This window comes from Ursus americanus, chromosome 25, assembly GCF_024610735.1.
Source record: "Ursus americanus isolate L20-20 chromosome 25, mUrsAme1.1.p, whole genome shotgun sequence".
Classification (NCBI taxonomy): Eukaryota; Metazoa; Chordata; class Mammalia; order Carnivora; family Ursidae; genus Ursus; species Ursus americanus.
The window spans coordinates 41,019,731-41,038,568 of NC_142151.1; the positions used below are offsets into that span (position 1 = coordinate 41,019,731).

Consider the following 18,838-nt stretch of genomic DNA (forward strand, 5'->3'; position numbering starts at 1 on the left):
TCAGGCCACAAGCCAAACTACTGAATCAGAACCTGCATTTTAACCTAAGATTCCCCAGATAATAAGTATCCACATCAGAATTTCAGAAGTACTCTAACCATTTCCTGCCATTGCATCTCATTAGATTAAAACAAATTGTCAAGTGTTAAAGCTGAGATAATTTATGGATTACATAGTCACAGGTAAAGAAATTGATTACATTTGCAGATAACCTTTTCTTTATAAGCACAAGGAAGCCAAACTCTTTTTTGTAATCCGTCGCGTTACACTGTTTTCCCGTGTTGTGCCCGTGGTGTCAGCTCAGGTACATTGCTTTGTCAAGCATTATGTTGGGGATATAAACATGAATGTGTTCAGGGATTTTGATAGTCTAGGAACGTGTGTGATGCAGTCTAGAAGATGGTAATTAGTTTCATGTGTTGTTATTAATAATGGTATAGAAGCTCTCATATTCACATTTTCAGATTCATTAGTGTTAAATTTTACCTTGGGGAACTATTTACTAGCAATATTTCTAAAGGGCCTTTTAAATTAGGATAGTTAACAAAGATGTCAAGGATTACTGGACAGTCTAATATAGTTGATGTATTTAGTGTCTTTCTGTAGCTCTTGATGGTTTCTATTAAAATCAAATTTTATAATTTTAACTCAAGTGTAGTTATCAGTTATATATAGAATAGAATTTACAAAATAGCAACTAAATTGTTAACTGTTTATGAGAGGAAAGCAGCTGGTATGGCGCTTCCATTTGGGGGATGGATCACGTGTTAGTTTTGGATCGTGTTGAATATATTTTTTCCTTCTTATTCTTGCAGATACATCAGGATTCATTTTTGATTTGCAGTCCAATACTGTATTGGCCCAGGGAGGAGCTTTTGAGAACATGAAAGAGAAGGTATGACTAGTTACTACGGATAGTAAGCTCGAATGTCAGTAAAATTTAGATGCTAATACAATCAGTGGCTACACAAACAAGTGAAGTATGATTTTGTTTGCATAACTAATGTCATAAATATTAGTTACTATTATAACCAATAATATATATATGGCTAAGTGTGTATCTCATCTGGCAGCATTCTTTAAGGAATAACCTGAGTAGGGTCTTTCCATTCATTTGGAGAGTTCAGAACAAGAAGAGAAATAGATCTTCCAAGTAACATTCCTCTGGAAGAAAACCAGGTGTTTTTAGTAATATAACCCTTAATGAGTTTTACTGAGAAAAACAAAAGCTTTTTGTGCTTTCTCTGTTTTATTAAGAAAGGTATATTGTTGATTATGGAGTCACAGATACACTATATTGGTTGAATAATATAAACACTTTCACATTTTAAATGATCAGAATCTTACTTTTATCATAGAATCTGTAAGTTTTGCCCAAAGTCCATTTTATAGTGATCAGTACTAAGTTTTTTGCTCATGTCAAAAATGTATATTATAGATTAGCCCTCTTTGGATTATACATTATATACCTTCCCACTTTGTATGGTTTTAAACCTTATCATTGTTCAGGTAAGCCTGAAGCAAAAAAGGGGTAGAATGATATAAAAGCAAATGTACTAAAGAAGACTTAGGTTCCAATACAGATTCTGCTTATTACTTAGACAATATACTTTTATTTCTCTTCATATATAAAAATACTTCCTTTTTAAGCAGTATGGCTGACTAAAGAACCTGGAAACATTCCTGTTATAAAATTCTTAGAAATACAGAATGAAAAATAACATACATCATTTAAAATGCATACCGTAACATAACAAGTAAAGGATATCCCTAGGGACCAAAAATATAGAGGGCACTAAAAACCAGAGTGGTAGGCCTGAGCTAGGTAACTCTGATGTGTTTTGCCAGTCTCAATAAAAGTTGGGTTTTACCACACAGGGCCCTGAAGCCCAAGGCTCGTCCTGGGTTAGGATTCGGGGCTAAGGTCTTATATAAAGTTGAGATCCTAAAAATATTTCACCTTCGGGGAAAGGGTGAACTGCAACAAATCTTCCCACTGACATCTGAACAATTCAGTACTCTGTACATGTTTAGAGGGATATTGTAAAAGACAAAAAGAATTGCAAATCTTTCATTGTATTCAGTGTTTTATCATTAGTAATATTATGTTTTAGTTTATTAGTAATATTTTTTGAATATTATAGAATTAAGCAAATTAGTAAAAACTTTTAGTGTACAGAAAATAGATACATGTTTAAAATTAAGAAAAAGCCTTTTAATGTTATATTTGAATTGAAGGTGTTATGAACTCATGTTGTAAAAAACAAAATCTCCTAGCTCTATCCACTGAAAAAAAACCTAGAAATAATGACTACCCAGTAACAATAAACGCATCCAGCTCTTAGATCTTGGTTTCTAGGTGCTACTCCCTACCAAAAAGAGCCGGGTTTGCTTGGAGAAATAGCCAATTTCACATTATGCAGTGAGGTAAGAAATGAAAATTGTAAGGATTGGAAAGGAAGAAAAAAACTTGTTATTTATAGACAATACAGTTATTTTCTGTCTGCATAGAAAAACCAAGAAAGCAAGAAATTATAAGAATTCATCAAGGTTGCTGAATATTAAATTGATATACAAAAATGAAAACAGAATATGCAGATTTTCTCAAATTGCCCAGAGCAGTGGTGGGTAGGGGGAGAATGGGTGAAATAGATAAAAGTTATTAGGAGTATACTTACCTTGATGAGTACTAAGAAATGTATAGAATTGTTGAATCATTATGTTGTAATTAATATCACAGGGTATGTTAATTATACTTGAATTTAAAAAAAAAACCTTAGGAATAAATCCAACAAAATTGCCATATCTATTTTATTTTATTTTATTAAAAAAATTTTTTAAGATTTATTTTAGAGCATGCAGGAACAGGGGGAGGGGCATGAGAGAGGGAGAGAGAGAACCTTCAGCAGACTCCCCACTAAGCACAAGCCTGCTGGTGGGGGTAGATCCCACAACCTGAGACCATATCCCCATCTGCAATCGAGAGTCCTCCAACTCAACCAGCTGAGCCACCCAGGCGCTCCTTGGCATATCTATTTTAAAGAACAACTTGGTGCTATGTAATGAATTTGTAGATGCCCTAATATTCAAGAATTCTAGTGGTAATACACAATAGACACATTCTGTCACTATTCACAGAAGATGTGATTTTTTTCTTTTTTAATTGTTTACAATGTGATGAACATCTTTTTAAGCTTTGAAGATTCAGCAGCAAATAAACATAGGAATGTTCATGCCAGCATTTTTCATAATAGCCAACATTGGAAACAATGTAAATGGTCATCAACAGGAGAATGAATAAATTGGCTATATTCATACAGTGTTATGTAGCAGTTAAAATAAATGTTATGCAGCAGTTAAAATAAATAAGAGATGCATTTATCAATGCACAAAAAAATCGTAAAGAACGATGTTACGTGAAGAAAGCAAATTGAGAGCGCCTGGGTAGCGCAGTCGTTAAGCGTCTGCCTTCGGCTCAGGGCGTGATCCTGGTGTTCCGGGATCGAGTCCCACATCGGGCTCCCCTGCTGGGAGCCTGCTTCTTCCTCTCCCACTCCCCCTGCCTGTGTTCCCTCTCTCACTGGCTGTCTCTCTGTCACATAAATAAATAAAATCTTTAAAAAACAAAAGAAAAAAGAAAAAAGAAAATTGAATATAGATATGTATAATATATTTATGTAAGGCAAAACAATAGTATATATTACCTATGGATATATACATCATAAAAGTGCAAAAACATGTATCAAGATAATGCCAAATTCAAGGCAGAAATCTCTGTGAAGAGGTGGGGGATGCGATTTATGAGGGACTTCATGGGGGCCTCCATTGCCATCTATTTTATTGTATTAAACCAATTATCACGTAGCAGGTGTTCGTTATGTTTTGTATGCCTGAAACAGTTTATGATAACTTAAATTATAGTGTTATTATACAATTAAATGTTATGAAGTAAAAAATTTTTTTTGAAGTAAAAATGTTTTGAAAAATACTACTGAAAAATGTAAGTTGTTACTGTTGGTGCTTCATTAAACTTTCTACCTTTCCCCACAGTAGGCTAAGATGAGGAAATATTGATGCTAAAATAATACCTGAGACCTCATTAAACCACCCTTTCTTGAAATAAAGTCTAGCACATACCTTCTACTTCTAGAAATGTGCTGCTTTTCTAGGTTTTGAAATTAATTTTTTATGTGCTGTTATCACTCGTCCATTAATCATTCCCAGTGAGATGGTTGTATGTACTCTCACTGACACTAAAGAGTGACCCATATCATTTTTTCCGTTACTCTCTGTAATAGGCATCAGTTGCCAACCGACGGACTGATGCTAGAATTAAATGATCCTGTCATCTTTTCCAGATAAATGCAGTGCGTGCAATAGTTCCCAATAAGAGCAATAATGAAATCATCCTGGTTTTGCAGCACTTTGATAATTGTGTGGACAAAACAGTACAAGCGTTCATGGAAGGTAATCCTTGTTCAGTTTTTAAATAAGTTTGCGTTTGTTCAAATAGAAGTTGCTTCGGACTTCTGTAACATTCATACAGCAGTCTGGTGTTTCATAGATGATATAGCAGACCCCATGGTAACCTGGCTTTTTTTTTTTTAAGATACCTCTTTCAGCCCTAGAAGTAATTCATTCATAAACTGTATGATATCTTAGAATAAAACACAAGCTGAGAAAACTCCATCAGTTTACTCAGAATGTTCTCTATTGGCTTTAAGAACAAATTGTGTGGCTAGTGGTATAAGGGACTTGATTGGAATTGGGTTGAGTAAGAATTTAAGAAACTTCTAGGGACAGAGCAATGACCCAGCGAGTGGCCCAGCACCAGATGACAAATTCAGGCATTCAGCATTCTCTTCCAGGCTCCTGTACCATTTCGTTTGGTTTCCGGCGAGTGATTCAAATGTAAGGGTTTCAGTTTCCTTATCTAACATATAGAAGAATGGTGTGTTTAGCCAAGCTTTCAGTTTATAGAGTTGAGGAATGTTTTATAAACTTCTTTCCACATTGAAACTTGAGAAAAACTTTGCCTGAAGCTATTGCTTCATTGAACAGCAGCACCAGATTAGGTCTTCCTGTTTCTATTCTTCTGAATCTATCAGTGTATAAGAAACAGACCAAATACTGGAAGTTTTTTCTTTATCAACATCTGTTTTCTTTATGATATTAGTATTTGGGTCTAGGGCAGCGTCCAGCTCTCTCTAAAACAACATAGCCACGGTGGTATGTGATCTTCTAGAGGGGAGGGGATGGCGTATTTGGACTGAAACCAGTTATCTTTATATTTAATCTAAATATAAATAAATAAAAGAATCTTCAAAATGTTCAGGCTACATTACTCTCTTCTTAGAAGAACTTACCAGGGAAATTACATGGAGAAGGGGTTCTAAATGGACAGGTATTCCTAAGTATAATGTGATTGTCTTATTACATTAGCTCAGAGACTTGAACCTTAACCTTTCCCTATTAGGAACTTTGGAAATTGCTCCGCAATTACAAAATGCAGGAACACTAATTCCTGGTTGACCATGCATGTGATTGGAGAGAAAATCTCTCATTGGTTTCTTTTACAGGTAGTGCCAGTGAAGTACTCAAAGAATGGACAGTAACAGGCAAGAAAAAGGTAAAAATGAATTAAATTTAAAAGCATGATATTGGCATTTATATTATTAAAAAAACTTTAGGCCCTGCAAAAATATTTGAAAGAAAAGATTTACATATGCCACTTCACTTCATCTGGTTTAAAAAAGTCTTCAGTGATACTGAAACACAGCTGTGACCGTAGAATGCCACACAGTCTCTTCCATGTGATTTCAGGTTTGAACTCACAACCCTGAGGTTGAGAGTCACATGCTCTGCAGACTGAGCCAGCCAGGCGCCTCTCTGCTCACTTTTCTTCAATAGTTTTTCTTTCTGTTCCTCAGACTTGACAATTTCCATTCTTCAGTCTTCAAGTTCACTGATTTTTTTTCTTTTGTCTGATGAAATCTGCCTTTCAATCCCTTTAGTGAATTTTAAAAATTCACTCTACTTTTCAGCTCCAATATTTCTTTATTTAATTTCTTTTAGGTTTTCTTTTTTTTTTTTTTTTAAAGATTTTATTTATTTATTCGACAGAGTTAGAGACAGCCAGTGAGAGAGGGAACACAAGCAGGGGGAGTGGGAGAGGAAGAAGCAGGCTCACAGCGGAGGAGCCTGATGTGGGGCTGATCCCATAACGCCGGGATCACGCCCTGAGCCGAAGGCAGACGCTTAACCGCTGTGCCACCCAGGCGCCCCTCTTTTAGGTTTTCTATCTCTTTATTGATTCTTCCATTTTGTTCATACTTTGCTTTCTTGATTTTCTCCATATCTTCTTGTAGTTTCTTGAGCAACTTTAAGACAGTTATTTTAAGTTTTTATTTAAATTCCAGTTAGTTAACATACAGTGTAATATAAGTTTCAGATGTGCAATATAGTGATTCGACACTTATCTTACAACACTCGGTGCTCATCACAAGTGTCCTCCTTCATCCCATCACCTCTTTCACCCTCCCCCCACCCCAGCCTCCCCTCTAGTGACCAGCAGTTTGTTCTCTGTAGTTAAGGGTAAGACAGTTGTTTTAGTCTTTAATGTATCTGCCAAGAGATCTTTTTCAAGGCCAGTTTCTGTTGATTTTTTTTCCCTTTAAATAGGGCATACTTGTTTTTTGTGTGATTTTTGTGCCTTGGGATTTTTTGTTGAAAACTGGACATTTGAATCTAACAATGTGGTAACTTTGGAAATCAGATTCCCCCCTTCCTCAGGGTTTGCTTATTTTTTTGTTATTATTAGTTTTCTGGGGCACTGCTCTTTCTATTCCCCTGGAAGTCACTCAGCCAAAGAGGTGGGGCTTGCAACAACAGGAGGAGGTGCAGAAACAATGGATGACTGCCTCTTTGTCTGCACTTCTGTGATCAAAAGCAGCAATCAGTGATCAGAGCACAGATCCCCAATATTTGGAGGGGGTGGGGTTCTTTTTGTTTACCCTGGCTCCCATAATTTGTGCAAGCTGCTCCAAGAACAGGTGCACAGCTGCCTGTCCCCTAAGGTAACTGCTTCTATACTAGGAGCTGATACTAACTGAAATTAACCACAGTTTACTGTCCAGGTCTTCACCTGCAAATTGCCAGCCTTCAGTAGACTCGAGAGCTCCAACATAGTTATATCAGGCAGATTCTGCCAGTGTTATTGTTGTCGAGGGAGAAAGATTACTGGTGCTTCCTCCTCTGTCATCTTCCCAGAATCCTCTGCAGTGCACTTTTAATTTATGTCTCTTATTAGACTGAGGTTACACTTCATTCCATATGTTTCTATCCTATAACATTTTTTTCTATTGGGTTATTGTTTTCTTTGGTTTTTGTTAGAACTCTGTATAAATTTAGTTTTTTGTATAGAAGTTGGACATATTTTTTCACGTTTTAAGATTTATGTTTTGATTTTGCTTATGGTGGGTTTTACCATGCATTAATTTTTATATTTATGTGTTTGAGTTCATCCAAAGCATTTTACATAGTTATTTTAGTAGCTCAACATATACAAAATGTGTTCAATTTCTGGAAGAGCATATGAGAAATTGGTAATGTTGTTTATCTGTGGGTAACTAGAATTACCTCTTTGGATTGTGGGGGTCTTCTTTTCTTTTCTTTTTTTCAAATCTTTAATAATCATTAGAACAAAAAGAAGAAAAGCAAACCCAAGCCTGCAGCAGAACCAAGTAACAGTATCCCAGATTCCAGTAAATCGGTTTCCATTCAAGAGGAACAGTCTGTGGCTTCTTCAGAGAAAGGTGGTATTAATGGTTACCATGTCAACGGTGCCATCAATGATACTGAGTCTGTGGACTCTCTCAGTGAGGGTATGGAGATACTTTCAATAGATGCCAGAGAATTGGAAGATCCTGAGTCTGCCACAACAGATATGCTGGATAGAACGGGTGAGTTTATTAACAGGTCTTTGAAAAGTTGCATTCTGTTGAAAAATACAAGGGCTTCCTTGAGAAAGCAATCAATAAATTACATTTAGTTTTCGTCTTTTACTTTTTAGCTTTCGTTGGCCTTTTATGTGAAAGAGTTGATTCTTGAACAACAGGGTTTGGACTGTGTCGGTCCACCTGTATGTGGGTTTTGTTTGTTTTTTTTTCCAAAAAATAACACTACAGTACTGTAAATATATTTTCTCTTCCTGATGATTTTCTTTTCTTTTTTTTTTTTTTAAAGATTTTTATTTATTTATTTATTTGACAGAGAGAGAGAGACAGCCAGCAAGAGAGGGGGAACACAAGCAGGGGGAGTGGGAGAGGAAGAGGCAGGCTCCCAGCGGAGCAGGGAGCCTGATGTGGGGCTCGATCCCAGAACGCTGGGATCACGCCCTGAGCCGAAGGCAGATGCTTAATGACTGAGCCACCCAGGCACCCCTCCTGATGATTTTCTTAATAACATCTTCTTTAGCTTACTTTATTGTAAGAATACAGGATATAATACATATAAAGTACAAAATATGTGTTTATCAACTTATTGGTAAGGCTTCTGGCCAACAGTAGGCTATTAAGTTTAATGATAGTCAAAGTTATATACAGATTTTCAGCTGGGGGGGGTCAGCGTCCCAATGCCCACATTGTTTAAGAGTCAACTGTAATTATCAAAGGCCAAGAAAACTATAATTTTTATTCCATTGTCTCATATTTTAATTTTAGTTTAAGTCAGTCTTGTGGAAATCTTCTAAATGAATAATCCCTTAGTAGTTAGAGATCACAGAAGGTAACCTTAAGATTTCTTTAATTGCATACTTACTAAGAAAATGGTGATGATGAGTTGATGTTGATGGTATTATTCTAAGACTCAACACACTGAGGAATATATAATAATAACTGTAATCCCATGGCTTTCATGGGAAGTGGACTATCGGTTTTTATAGTCCCACATTTGTTTTCTAGTAAAGATTTTAGATTAGTGTTAGTTGTAAATTCACATATCTTGCACATTTTTTTGTTTTATTAACCATTTTGATGAATGCTGGGAAGATATTGGGAATATCTTTTATTTTTTAAAAGTATTTATTTATTTATTTGATAGAGAGGGAGCACACATGTAGGGGACGAGCAGAGAGAGAGGGAAAGAGAAACCTAAGCAGACTCTGTGCTGTGCGTGGAGCCCGCCATGGGGCTCGATCTCACAACCCTGAGATTAGGCCCAAGAGCCAGATGCTTAGCCGACTGTGCAACCTAGGCACCCAGCGAGTATCTCTTTTAAAATTGTTTTTTTAATTACTTGTTTGTTAATCCATTTCCCGTTGCTCTGTTGCTGCTGGCCTTATTAACGTAATGACAATTTAAGAATTATTCTGTATTTCTTAGATGTTCTTTTATTGATTAGTTTGCTCACACAAAAAGACTTAGAGAAAGATATAGCACCTATGCTGACCTCAAACAAACCGAAGGTAGTCAGTGGCTTTCTTCTTGTATTCTGAGCTGGCGCTCTTATTTCCTAACTCTTTGCCCTTTTCTTAAAACTTTTAAAATTCATCGTTCCCTAGAACAGGGTAAAACTCTTTTGTCCTCAACATAACTTACAGAAGCTATCAGGAATTAGTGCTATTGACTCTCTTCACTTCCTCGTGCCCAGAGCTACCGAGATACAGGGAACAAGCTAGCTTATCTAGCGACGGGTGAACACAGCCTTGTCACCCTCATTCAGAATGCAGCCAGATGCTGCTCATAGCCTCGTCCAACTGCTTCTGCTCTTTGTTCTATTTTGTCAGTTGTTTTTGTTCACAGCCTTTAAGAGGCATAGTTTTGCCTGAAACATTTTTACCTTTCCTATTTGTTTATACTTAAGCCTGCTTGATTGATTTACCCCTAAATTTTACTCTAAAATCCTGGCTTCTTTCTTTGACAGGGTCCACGCTGGAGAATGGCATCTCTGATTTTGAACCCAAGTCTTTGACTATGCAGTCTACTCAGAATTCTCAACAAAATAGGAATGCTGCCAAAACTCTTTCAAGACCTACCACAGCACCTCAGTTTTCAAATCTGGGGATGGAAGATGTTCCACTCTCCTCCACCAACAAAAAGCTAGGTAAATCAGAAGCCTACCTTTGAGAGAAAACAAAAAAAAAATCTGTTTTTGGCTAGCGAGGGCAGATTATCTCCTGGTTCCCACAGATAAGGTGTAGCAGGTAGCTCCAATGGTAGCAGGTAATACATTTTCTGTTTTTTTAGGCAGTAACTGCCCCTCTAACTCCAGATGCGCGGTTGGAGTTTGATAGTGTTCCAGATGCTGTACAGTCTTGTTACAGTGACGGATCCTTCTAGTGAATGAAAGTCAAACTCTACTGGTCAGGATGACTTTTCTGCTAACATTAACTTGTTTCTTTTATTTGCTTTACTGCGACATTTTTGTACCGTTTCCTTCAGTTTTATCTCCTGGTTGACTTAACAGTAAAAAGCTCTGCCATCTCTGACATGACATTTTTAAAAAAATATTTTCATTTCTCTTCACAACTGCGTGCTCTTAGTAATATCTGTCAGACTCTAGCTTTAAACAAGATCATTTCCTCTTAAGTAAGTACTCAGCATTCACTGGTGGTAGCTCTTTGCTTTTTTTTTTTTTTAACTGTAATAATCATTTAAATAATCAGCCGATAATTAAACGGGTGGAGATGATAGCCTCTTTGAGTGTCATACATCTAAGCGAGGTGGTCCTCTCCACTAAACAAATGAAACATAGAAACATAAAAGACACTTGTAACCTGTAGCTCTTTATTGAATTATTTATTTCACCTGAGCTAAATTTAATTAGGGAAGCTTTCCTTTTAAATCTAACATAACCCTCAGCTTGGTGCAGAAAAGCACATCAAAAATATTCAGTCAGACTTTACAAAGAAAAGGACGAGGCTTGAAAGCTTTTAAGTAGATTTGGAAGGAAATCAACAGGAATTTAAATAAAAAATGGAAAATCTCTATCTCGGCACATTATAGACTTCTTAGATCCATGATTCCACCTATCAGTTGCATGTATAACTTTGACATTGGTGAATATGGAAATATTGAAAGGCGAATGTGAGTACCCACGCACCACATTTCTGTATAGAAATATAGCGTGTGTTGGGTAGGTAAATATATTTCATCTTTATCTACAAAGTTGGCTTATCCGCATATAATGCTTCAAACTGTACTACAGAGAGAATTTTATTAATTTTGTAATGTCTACATGGTGAATTATATTCTGCTGAATCCTGTCACTTAGAGAGTTTTGAAGCTTTGGTACCTATTCAAATACTTTTTTAGCCTTTTTTCTCACCGTGTTTTATTTCATTTTGGATGGTTTCTGAAGTTGCTATCCTTAAATTCATTAATCTTTTTGTTTTCAACAGCTTCTAATCTGCTGTCAGTCCCATCCAGACATTGTCTTTGACTCATCTCTAGAGGTTCCGTTGGAGTTTTTTTAAAGTATCATCCATGTCTCTCCTCAACATGTTTGTGCTTTCCTCTGCCTTCTCGAACATATGGTAGCTGATCATATTAGCTGTTTTGATGTTCTTATTTACTTCATTCTGCATCTGTGACATTTCTGCATCTGCTTCTGTTAGTTGATTTTTCTCTTCGCTTTGGGTCATATTTGTCTGCCTCTTTGCACGCCTAGTAATTTTTTCTTGGATGCCAGACATGTGAATTTTTCTTTGTTGTTATTTTTTTCTTTGTTGATATTTTTTTTTTAAAGATTTTATTTATTTATTTGACAGAGATAGAGACAGCCAGCGAGAGAGGAAACACAAGCAGGGGGAGTGGGAGAGGAAGAAGCAGGCTCATAGCGGAGGAGCCTGATGTGGGGCTCGATCCCATAACGCCGGGATCACGCCCTGAGCCGAAGGCAGACGCTTAACCGCTGTGCCACCCAGGCGCCCCTCTTTGTTGATATTTTTGTGTTTTATTTAAGTATTCTTTTTTTTTAAAGATTTTATTTATTTGAGAGAGAAGAGAGAGAGAGCACAAGCAGGGGGAGTGGCAGAGGGGAAGGGAGAAGCAGACTTCCTGCTGAGCAGGGTGCCCAACTCGGGGCTCCATCCCAGGATCCTGGGATCATGACCTGAGCCGAAGGCAGACGCTTAACTGACTGAGCCCCCCAGGCACCCTATTTAAGTATTCTTATGAGTTGTTCTGGACTGTTATTTGGTAACAGTTTGAGGCTTGCTCTAAGCTTTGGTAGGTGGAACTGGAGCGGCCTTTAGAGATATTTTGGCCTCATTACTGAGGCCGTGCCCTTCCAAGTGTTCTACTGGTGCCCCATCCTGGCTGGCGTGAACATGAGCTGTTGGTGGTCTGGGTGAGGTCTGGGGGTGGTTCTGCCTGTTTCTTTCCAGTGGTTCTTTTTCCTATCTCAGTAGTTTCCTCATACCAGTGCATTCAGAATCCTCTGTAGGTCTCTGTACCATTTTCTCATCTTTGTGTAGCTCTCTCCTCTCCAGTCTGCTGCCCTTAGAATTGTAGCCACCTTGGCCTCCCCAGTCCTCAACTCTGTCCCCTCAATTCAGGATTAGGATTTCTCCCCCTTGTGCTGCAGCCTGGAAACTCTTGTGGCAGTAAGTTGGGGCAGTATAGGCCTCATTTCGTTTCTGTTTTCTCAGGCAAAAAGTACTGCCTTAATGTCTTTTTTATGAAAACCAAGTTTCATATGTTTTGTCTGTGTGTATGTGTTTAGTTGTTTAAGACAGGAGGATAAATCCACCTCCCATTACTCCATCTTGGCCAGGATACCTTTTTTTTTTTTTTTTTAATCTATGGAAACATCAATTTTTTGTCGAGGAGGGTGGCCACTTAGGAACATTCTTCGTCCACGTAACATTGATACTTTACATGCGTGGGTATTCATATCTACCTTTCAAGTTACCTGTGCTCCTTTTTTATATTAATTGTTGGGGGTTTTTTTCCCCCCAAGGTTCCAATATTGAAAAATCTGTGAAAGACCTCCAGCGCTGCACAGTGTCTCTTGCACGGTATCGAGTCGTAGTTAAAGAAGAAATGGATGCTTCCATTAAGAAAATGAAACAGGCTTTTGCTGAGTTGCAGAGCTGGTAAGTTAAGTTGCTTTTGATCACTTATGAAGATGGTCAGCCACTCACCGGGTTCTTTAATTCCTGACTCTTAACTGCTCTGTATAGTAGGGAGAAACTTAGAAGTCCTATGGTATATTTAGCTTTTTGCTTCATTCAACTCCTTTTGGTCACAGTGTGGGAAAGGGTGGTATAGAGAACTCATGTTCTAGGAATGGGCCAGAGGTCGATAGTGTTCAGAAAGGGACAAATAATTATAGAATAGATCATGAGTCCTTACTTTAGGGTCTGGCTCTTAAACCAGAAACCTGCAACAAATGACATCATGTTTTTGAACAAAGTTGTGAAGTAAAAAAGCTCTGTTTTTGCTTTCCTACCTCCTGTCATCCTTCCTAATGCACCCTGCCCGAATTGTCTCTTCTGTGCCTTATTATTAGTCATTGACTTGTTTTAATTTTGTGTTTTTCAAACTGTGTTCTAAAAAATACTCATATCTTAAAATATGTTAGTATGTGTTCTGTAGGGGAAATAGGGTTTGGTAGTTAAAGAGATTTGAAACTACTTTTTAAAACATTTTACTACTAGACTTCTTAAGTGCTTTCCCAATGCTGATGTGCACTGTGAATCTGCAAGAGGAAGTTATACTAAGCTATTTCTCGAGGGTATTTGATTATAAAATCTTTCGGGGGGAGAAATATATTCTAATGTTTTTGAACACTGAAGCTGTTTTAACTATCATATATTAAGGTGCTAACTGATACTGAAACCATAACTCCTTTCTGGGGAGGTATTTGTATTTTATAAGGGACTTTTTTGAAAATAGAAAAGCTCTGAGGACCAAATTCAGTAAAGTGGTGGAAAGATAAGCAGCTAGGTTGATGTTTGGGGATTTAAGACTGTGTCTACTCTGCTTCTTTGTTAAACCAACCAAGATGTGAAATGTGAGAGGAAGGGTTCATGAATACAGAGAACCTACCCCACTCTTCCTCTCAACCCTCCATCTGTTTTCTTGCCTTCATAAACTTGGTTTGGTCACTTCATGCCACAGGAAACGAGACAGAGGGGATGTAGATAGCCTCAATCCTCCTGTGAAATTGAAGAGGGGGTGAATTAACGAAGATATAGAATAAAGCCTCCAAAAAGCTGCTGACACCTACTTTATCATTTGCAAAATGTAGAATGGTCCACTAAATCATCATAACCAAAAAGTACTTTTAAGATAGATAATTCGTCTGCTAGTCTACCCACGCTTTGTCCCAAATCCTGAGTTTTCCCCCTCCGGTTTTATAGCTAGAAACTTAATGTCATATCTTCTGTTTTTCTTTTTTTCTTTTTTTTTTTTTTAAAGATTTTATTTATTTATTTATTTGACAGGGAGAGAGACAGCTAGCGAGAGAGGGAACACAAGCAGGGGGAGTGGGAGAGGAAGAAGCAGGCTCCCAGCGGAGGAGCCCGATGTGGGGCCCGATCCCAGGACTCCCGGGATCATACCCTGAGCCAAACGCAGATGCTTAACGACTGAGCCACCCAGGCGCCCCATGTAGCTTCTGTTTTTCTTACATACATGTTTACTTCAGCCAGATTGTCTCAAGACTTAACATTCACATTTCCTCTTCCACATAATTGTTAATGCCACTTTCCTATCCTAATATGTTCGTCTGTATCTTTATACTTCTGTAAATCTAACCAGTTCTCCCAAACTTAAATTAAGCTGCAACTTCTTCTGGAAATATTTCTAGGTAATTGGTTTCTACTCTTTCTGAACCTTGTGGGAGGAAACATCATGCCCTTTGCCCTGGAGTATTATCATGTCAGATATTATTGACTCATTTTGAAAAGAATAAAGAGCTAAGAGTAGGTCATCACAGCTTTGCTTTGATAAGCCTCTGGTCTCCATGATTGTTTAGCTTACTGATTACTTAGCCACAGGATCTGATTCTATTCAGAACCAGCCTGAACCAGGAAACACAGTTCCGGGAGAGAGATTTGTGAGTTCCTGTTGACTTGGAACTCAGCCAGGGGGAGCCTCCTTCAATAAATGACAAATGAAATAGTTTCCTGCCTGGGACTGTGTATTTAGGATTGATTAGCAGACGTGGCAACCAGGTCAGTTTACCTTGAGGAAAGAGATTTACCTGCCCTTTCCTGCTGGTGCCCTTCTCTCTGGCTGATTGGGTTTTATACTACCTTGTTCCAGTGCCCCTTGTAGTTGCTACTTCAAGACATAATTGGCAGGTGAGCTAACTCCATTTGGCACCGAACCAGAGCTTGGAGTTAATGTCACTTAGGAAGCCATTTTTTGGTATTGGTTATAGTATGAAAGAAAAGCAAAGCATTTTAACGAATTTGCAACAGTAAGATTACATTACCCCTGATGGGGCACTAGGGGAATTATATAGATAACTACTTTCATTTTGGGGCCAAATGAAAGCTGACACATACCTGTAGGAAGGTAAAATCAGAGGCTTTCAGGTATATAAAACTTAAAATCTGTTTTTTGTGATCCAGTAATAATCATCTCTAGACCCAAGTTTACTTTTCTTGTTCATTCATAAAATTTGTCTGACTTACATTGTTGGAGCTATTAGTTGACTTAAGTTAAAGGCTACTAAGGAAAAAGATATGGAATGGAACATGAAGCTAAAGTAGATAAATTAGGGGTGCCTGGGTGGCTCTGTCGTTAAGCGTCTGCCTTCGGCTCAGGGCGTGATCCCGGCGTTCTGGGATCGAGCCCTGCATCGGGCTCCTCTGCTGGGAGCCTGCTTCTTCCTCTCCCACTCCCCCTGCCTGTGTTCCCTCTCTCGCTGGCTGTCTCTATCTCTGTCAAATAAATAAATAAAACCTTTTTTTAAAAAATAAAGTAGATAAATTATTTTGGACAGTTGTCCTATAATATGTTGGTGAAAATGCCAACAGGAAACACACTCAACTTGCATTTTAAATAAAAACTTCTATTTTATTGAAAGTCAAAAGATACTCATTTAAAAGGAGAAAATGCATAAGAAATCTGAAATTCTGCAACACATAAGGTCAGTCTAAGCTTATGCTTAAGATTGAAATTTTTCTAGCTCAGTCCTCATTCATCTTAGAAAAGTTCCTTTTATTTGAGCTTCCCTTTCCCTCTCATATTAAGCTACCTAAGCTTACCTAAGGCTTGTAGATGTTTAAATCTAAAGTCCATATAAAGATGGTGGAAACTTAGGTATCATTTTATGAACCAAAGCATTTTTAAAAATGTCTAAAAAGCATAGAAATAAAGGAGTGGGCTAATGTAACAATGTGTTATCAAAACATGTCCACAGCACTCTAGCTTTAAATTATTCTTCAGTTTTTGCATGTTTAGTACATTGATACCTTATTTCTATTAGTACTTGGCCTGCATGGCTTTTGCTATTCTTTAATTTAAAATTTTAACTCTTTAACCATCTGTGAAAAGAACTAGTAACCTATGAAAATTACAGTTTACCAAACATATTCAGTCCTATTATATGATTTATTTATCTGGATTTCTATCCTGAAAAGTAGGGATTTTAAATTCAACTTCACTGCTTAAAAGGGATTCGAGTCTTAGGTTAAGCAATTTGTCTAACATGACATCATTAAGTTGCAGACTCAGTGTTTGAATCTGTGGGTTCTGACTCCCAGTAACCTGTGATTGTCATCGCATCTATCATTGATAGCCCATTTCTCACTAAAGCTTGGGAAGAATGCTAGAGACTTGGTACTCGTCACATATATTATTTCCGTCTCAGCTTTTATAAAGGCTATGTAACAGAGGAAATTTAGGGACTAAGGAGTTTTGTCATTATGGAACAAGGTTAGAATGAGAAGGACCAAGATTTTGACTGAGCCTATAAAAGCCTTTATAAGTATTTTTTTTAGTTCAATAAAATAAATCTATAAGGAGGAGTATTCCATCCAAATCTTACGTTGTAATTCAGAAGCCCTAAATCACTCTTCTTAAGTCACAACTTGGAATGACTTGTGATTCACATATCCTTCAGGTCGTATCCTAGTTGTGGGGAAGGTATGAAGATTGTGGGAAAGGTAACTATGGAGTGGAGTCAATTAGAAAAGATTTCTAAGGGGCGCCTGGGTGGCTCAGTCGGTTAAGCATCTGCCTTCGGCTCAGGTCGTGATCTCAGGGTCCTGGGATCGAGCCCCACATCTGGCTCCCTGGTCAGCAGAGAGTCTGCTTCTCCCTCTGCCTCTGCCCCTCTTCCCCGCTTGTTCTTGCTCTCTCTTTCTCTCAAAAAAAAAATTTTTTTTTAAAGAAAGAAAAGAAAATATTTCTAAAAGGAAACGAATCATTTTTAAGCCTTGAAAGACAGATAGGATTTACATTGGCAGAAAGGATGGGACTAGGACACTGCTTTTAGGAGGCCTGAGCTAAGCAAAGGCAAGGAAGAAGCCACATAGGGACTCCACATTGTGCAGCTCCAGCTGGGGGGGGGGGGGGGCAGTAGTTGAAAGTAATAAGGGATGAAATCAGAGACCAAGGTAAAACGAGAGCATTTGATGAAGGAATCTGAATTTTGTGTTTCTTTTTTTTTTTTTAAGGTTCCATCATTCCTTCTTATGTTTACTGTATTTCCCATCATTATAACCGTTTCTAAAAATAGGAGTAAAAGTCCTGTAACTCTGCCAACTTAACACAGAATTAATTTTCTATTTTCTGTGTTCCCTTGTGTTGCCCATCTACATGCCTACATAATCTTAATAATTGTAATCATAGGGAGCATAATTTTGGAACATATTCTTTTCATTTCAAGTTATATTTGATTCATCTCTCTGTAACTGCCTACACTCTGCTAGTGTGTGTGCGTGTTCATTTAAGAATTTCTAGACAATGGATCTGGAAAGTATAGTGATTTACCAAAGTTAATATGAAAGCATTTTTACTAAGTAGCTATTCTGCTGAAACTGAGGAATCAAGAGGAGTACCAAAAATAGAATAATAATTGCTGCCGTTTATTGAGCCGTTATCGTACGTCGGAAGCTTGTGTGCACGTATCTCTAATCCGTATGAGATTGTACGGTATCACTGTGGATTATGCTCCTTTTATAGATGAGAAAAGATGGGCACAGAAAAAAATGATCCACCCAGAGTCATACTTGGTATTCAGTGACACTTTTCTATTCTACCCTGCTTCCTTTTTCTGTGTCTTACCAGGTATCTGTGTTTGCCTTTATTTTTCAGTCTTTGCCTTCCTAGGCTAAACCTGTCTCACTTTAGACGTTGCTATCATAATTTGAGAGAGAGGATAAAAAATAAATAAAAACACAACCGTACTGTTCGACATGAGGAGTTAGTCAGCTGCTGGCTAGATGGCCTAACACTCTAACCATTTTTCCTTACCAACCAGAAACTTGAATAATAAACTCCTTGGTAATCCAGATTGCTGCTGGTTCTTTTTTTCCTAAATATATTGTAAAATATAATCAAGTTATACGGTCTGTAGTGTTACTTCAGAATTGGGATACTTTTTACCACTGGAAAAGAACAGAAAGAAAAGTTATCCACTGAGAAAACCCGTTCCAAACGAACAGCTTATGTTCACATCCTCACTTCTTTAAAGCTACTTCAGACTGTTGAAATACGAAATTGCATGTCTACGTGCTTCGTAAAAGACTCCTGACAAAAAGAGGAACCCACCAAAATTTTCATAAGATCCAAATTGGATTTAGTAAGCTAGTTCTTTCAGTGAATTTTTCCTCTTTTGTTCAACTCAGTACGATGACCTGACTACCTCCCCGGGGTTG

The 18,838-nt window shown here is 37.6% G+C and overlaps 1 protein-coding gene across 3 annotated transcripts in view; it reads left to right on the forward strand.

The window, feature by feature from the left end:
• SPATS2 (spermatogenesis associated serine rich 2) overlaps positions 1-18,838 on the forward strand; it is a 135,525-nt gene that overhangs the window by 100,445 nt on the left and 16,242 nt on the right. For all 3 annotated transcript variants that reach the window (XM_045801128.2, XM_045801127.2, XM_087855817.1), the window contains exons 3-8: positions 816-895; positions 4,359-4,467; positions 5,580-5,629; positions 7,700-7,961; positions 9,922-10,101; positions 12,961-13,096. In XM_045801128.2, coding sequence (XP_045657084.1) covers positions 816-895; positions 4,359-4,467; positions 5,580-5,629; positions 7,700-7,961; positions 9,922-10,101; positions 12,961-13,096 — 817 coding nt within the window. The remainder of the gene's footprint in view (positions 1-815; positions 896-4,358; positions 4,468-5,579; positions 5,630-7,699; positions 7,962-9,921; positions 10,102-12,960; positions 13,097-18,838) is intronic.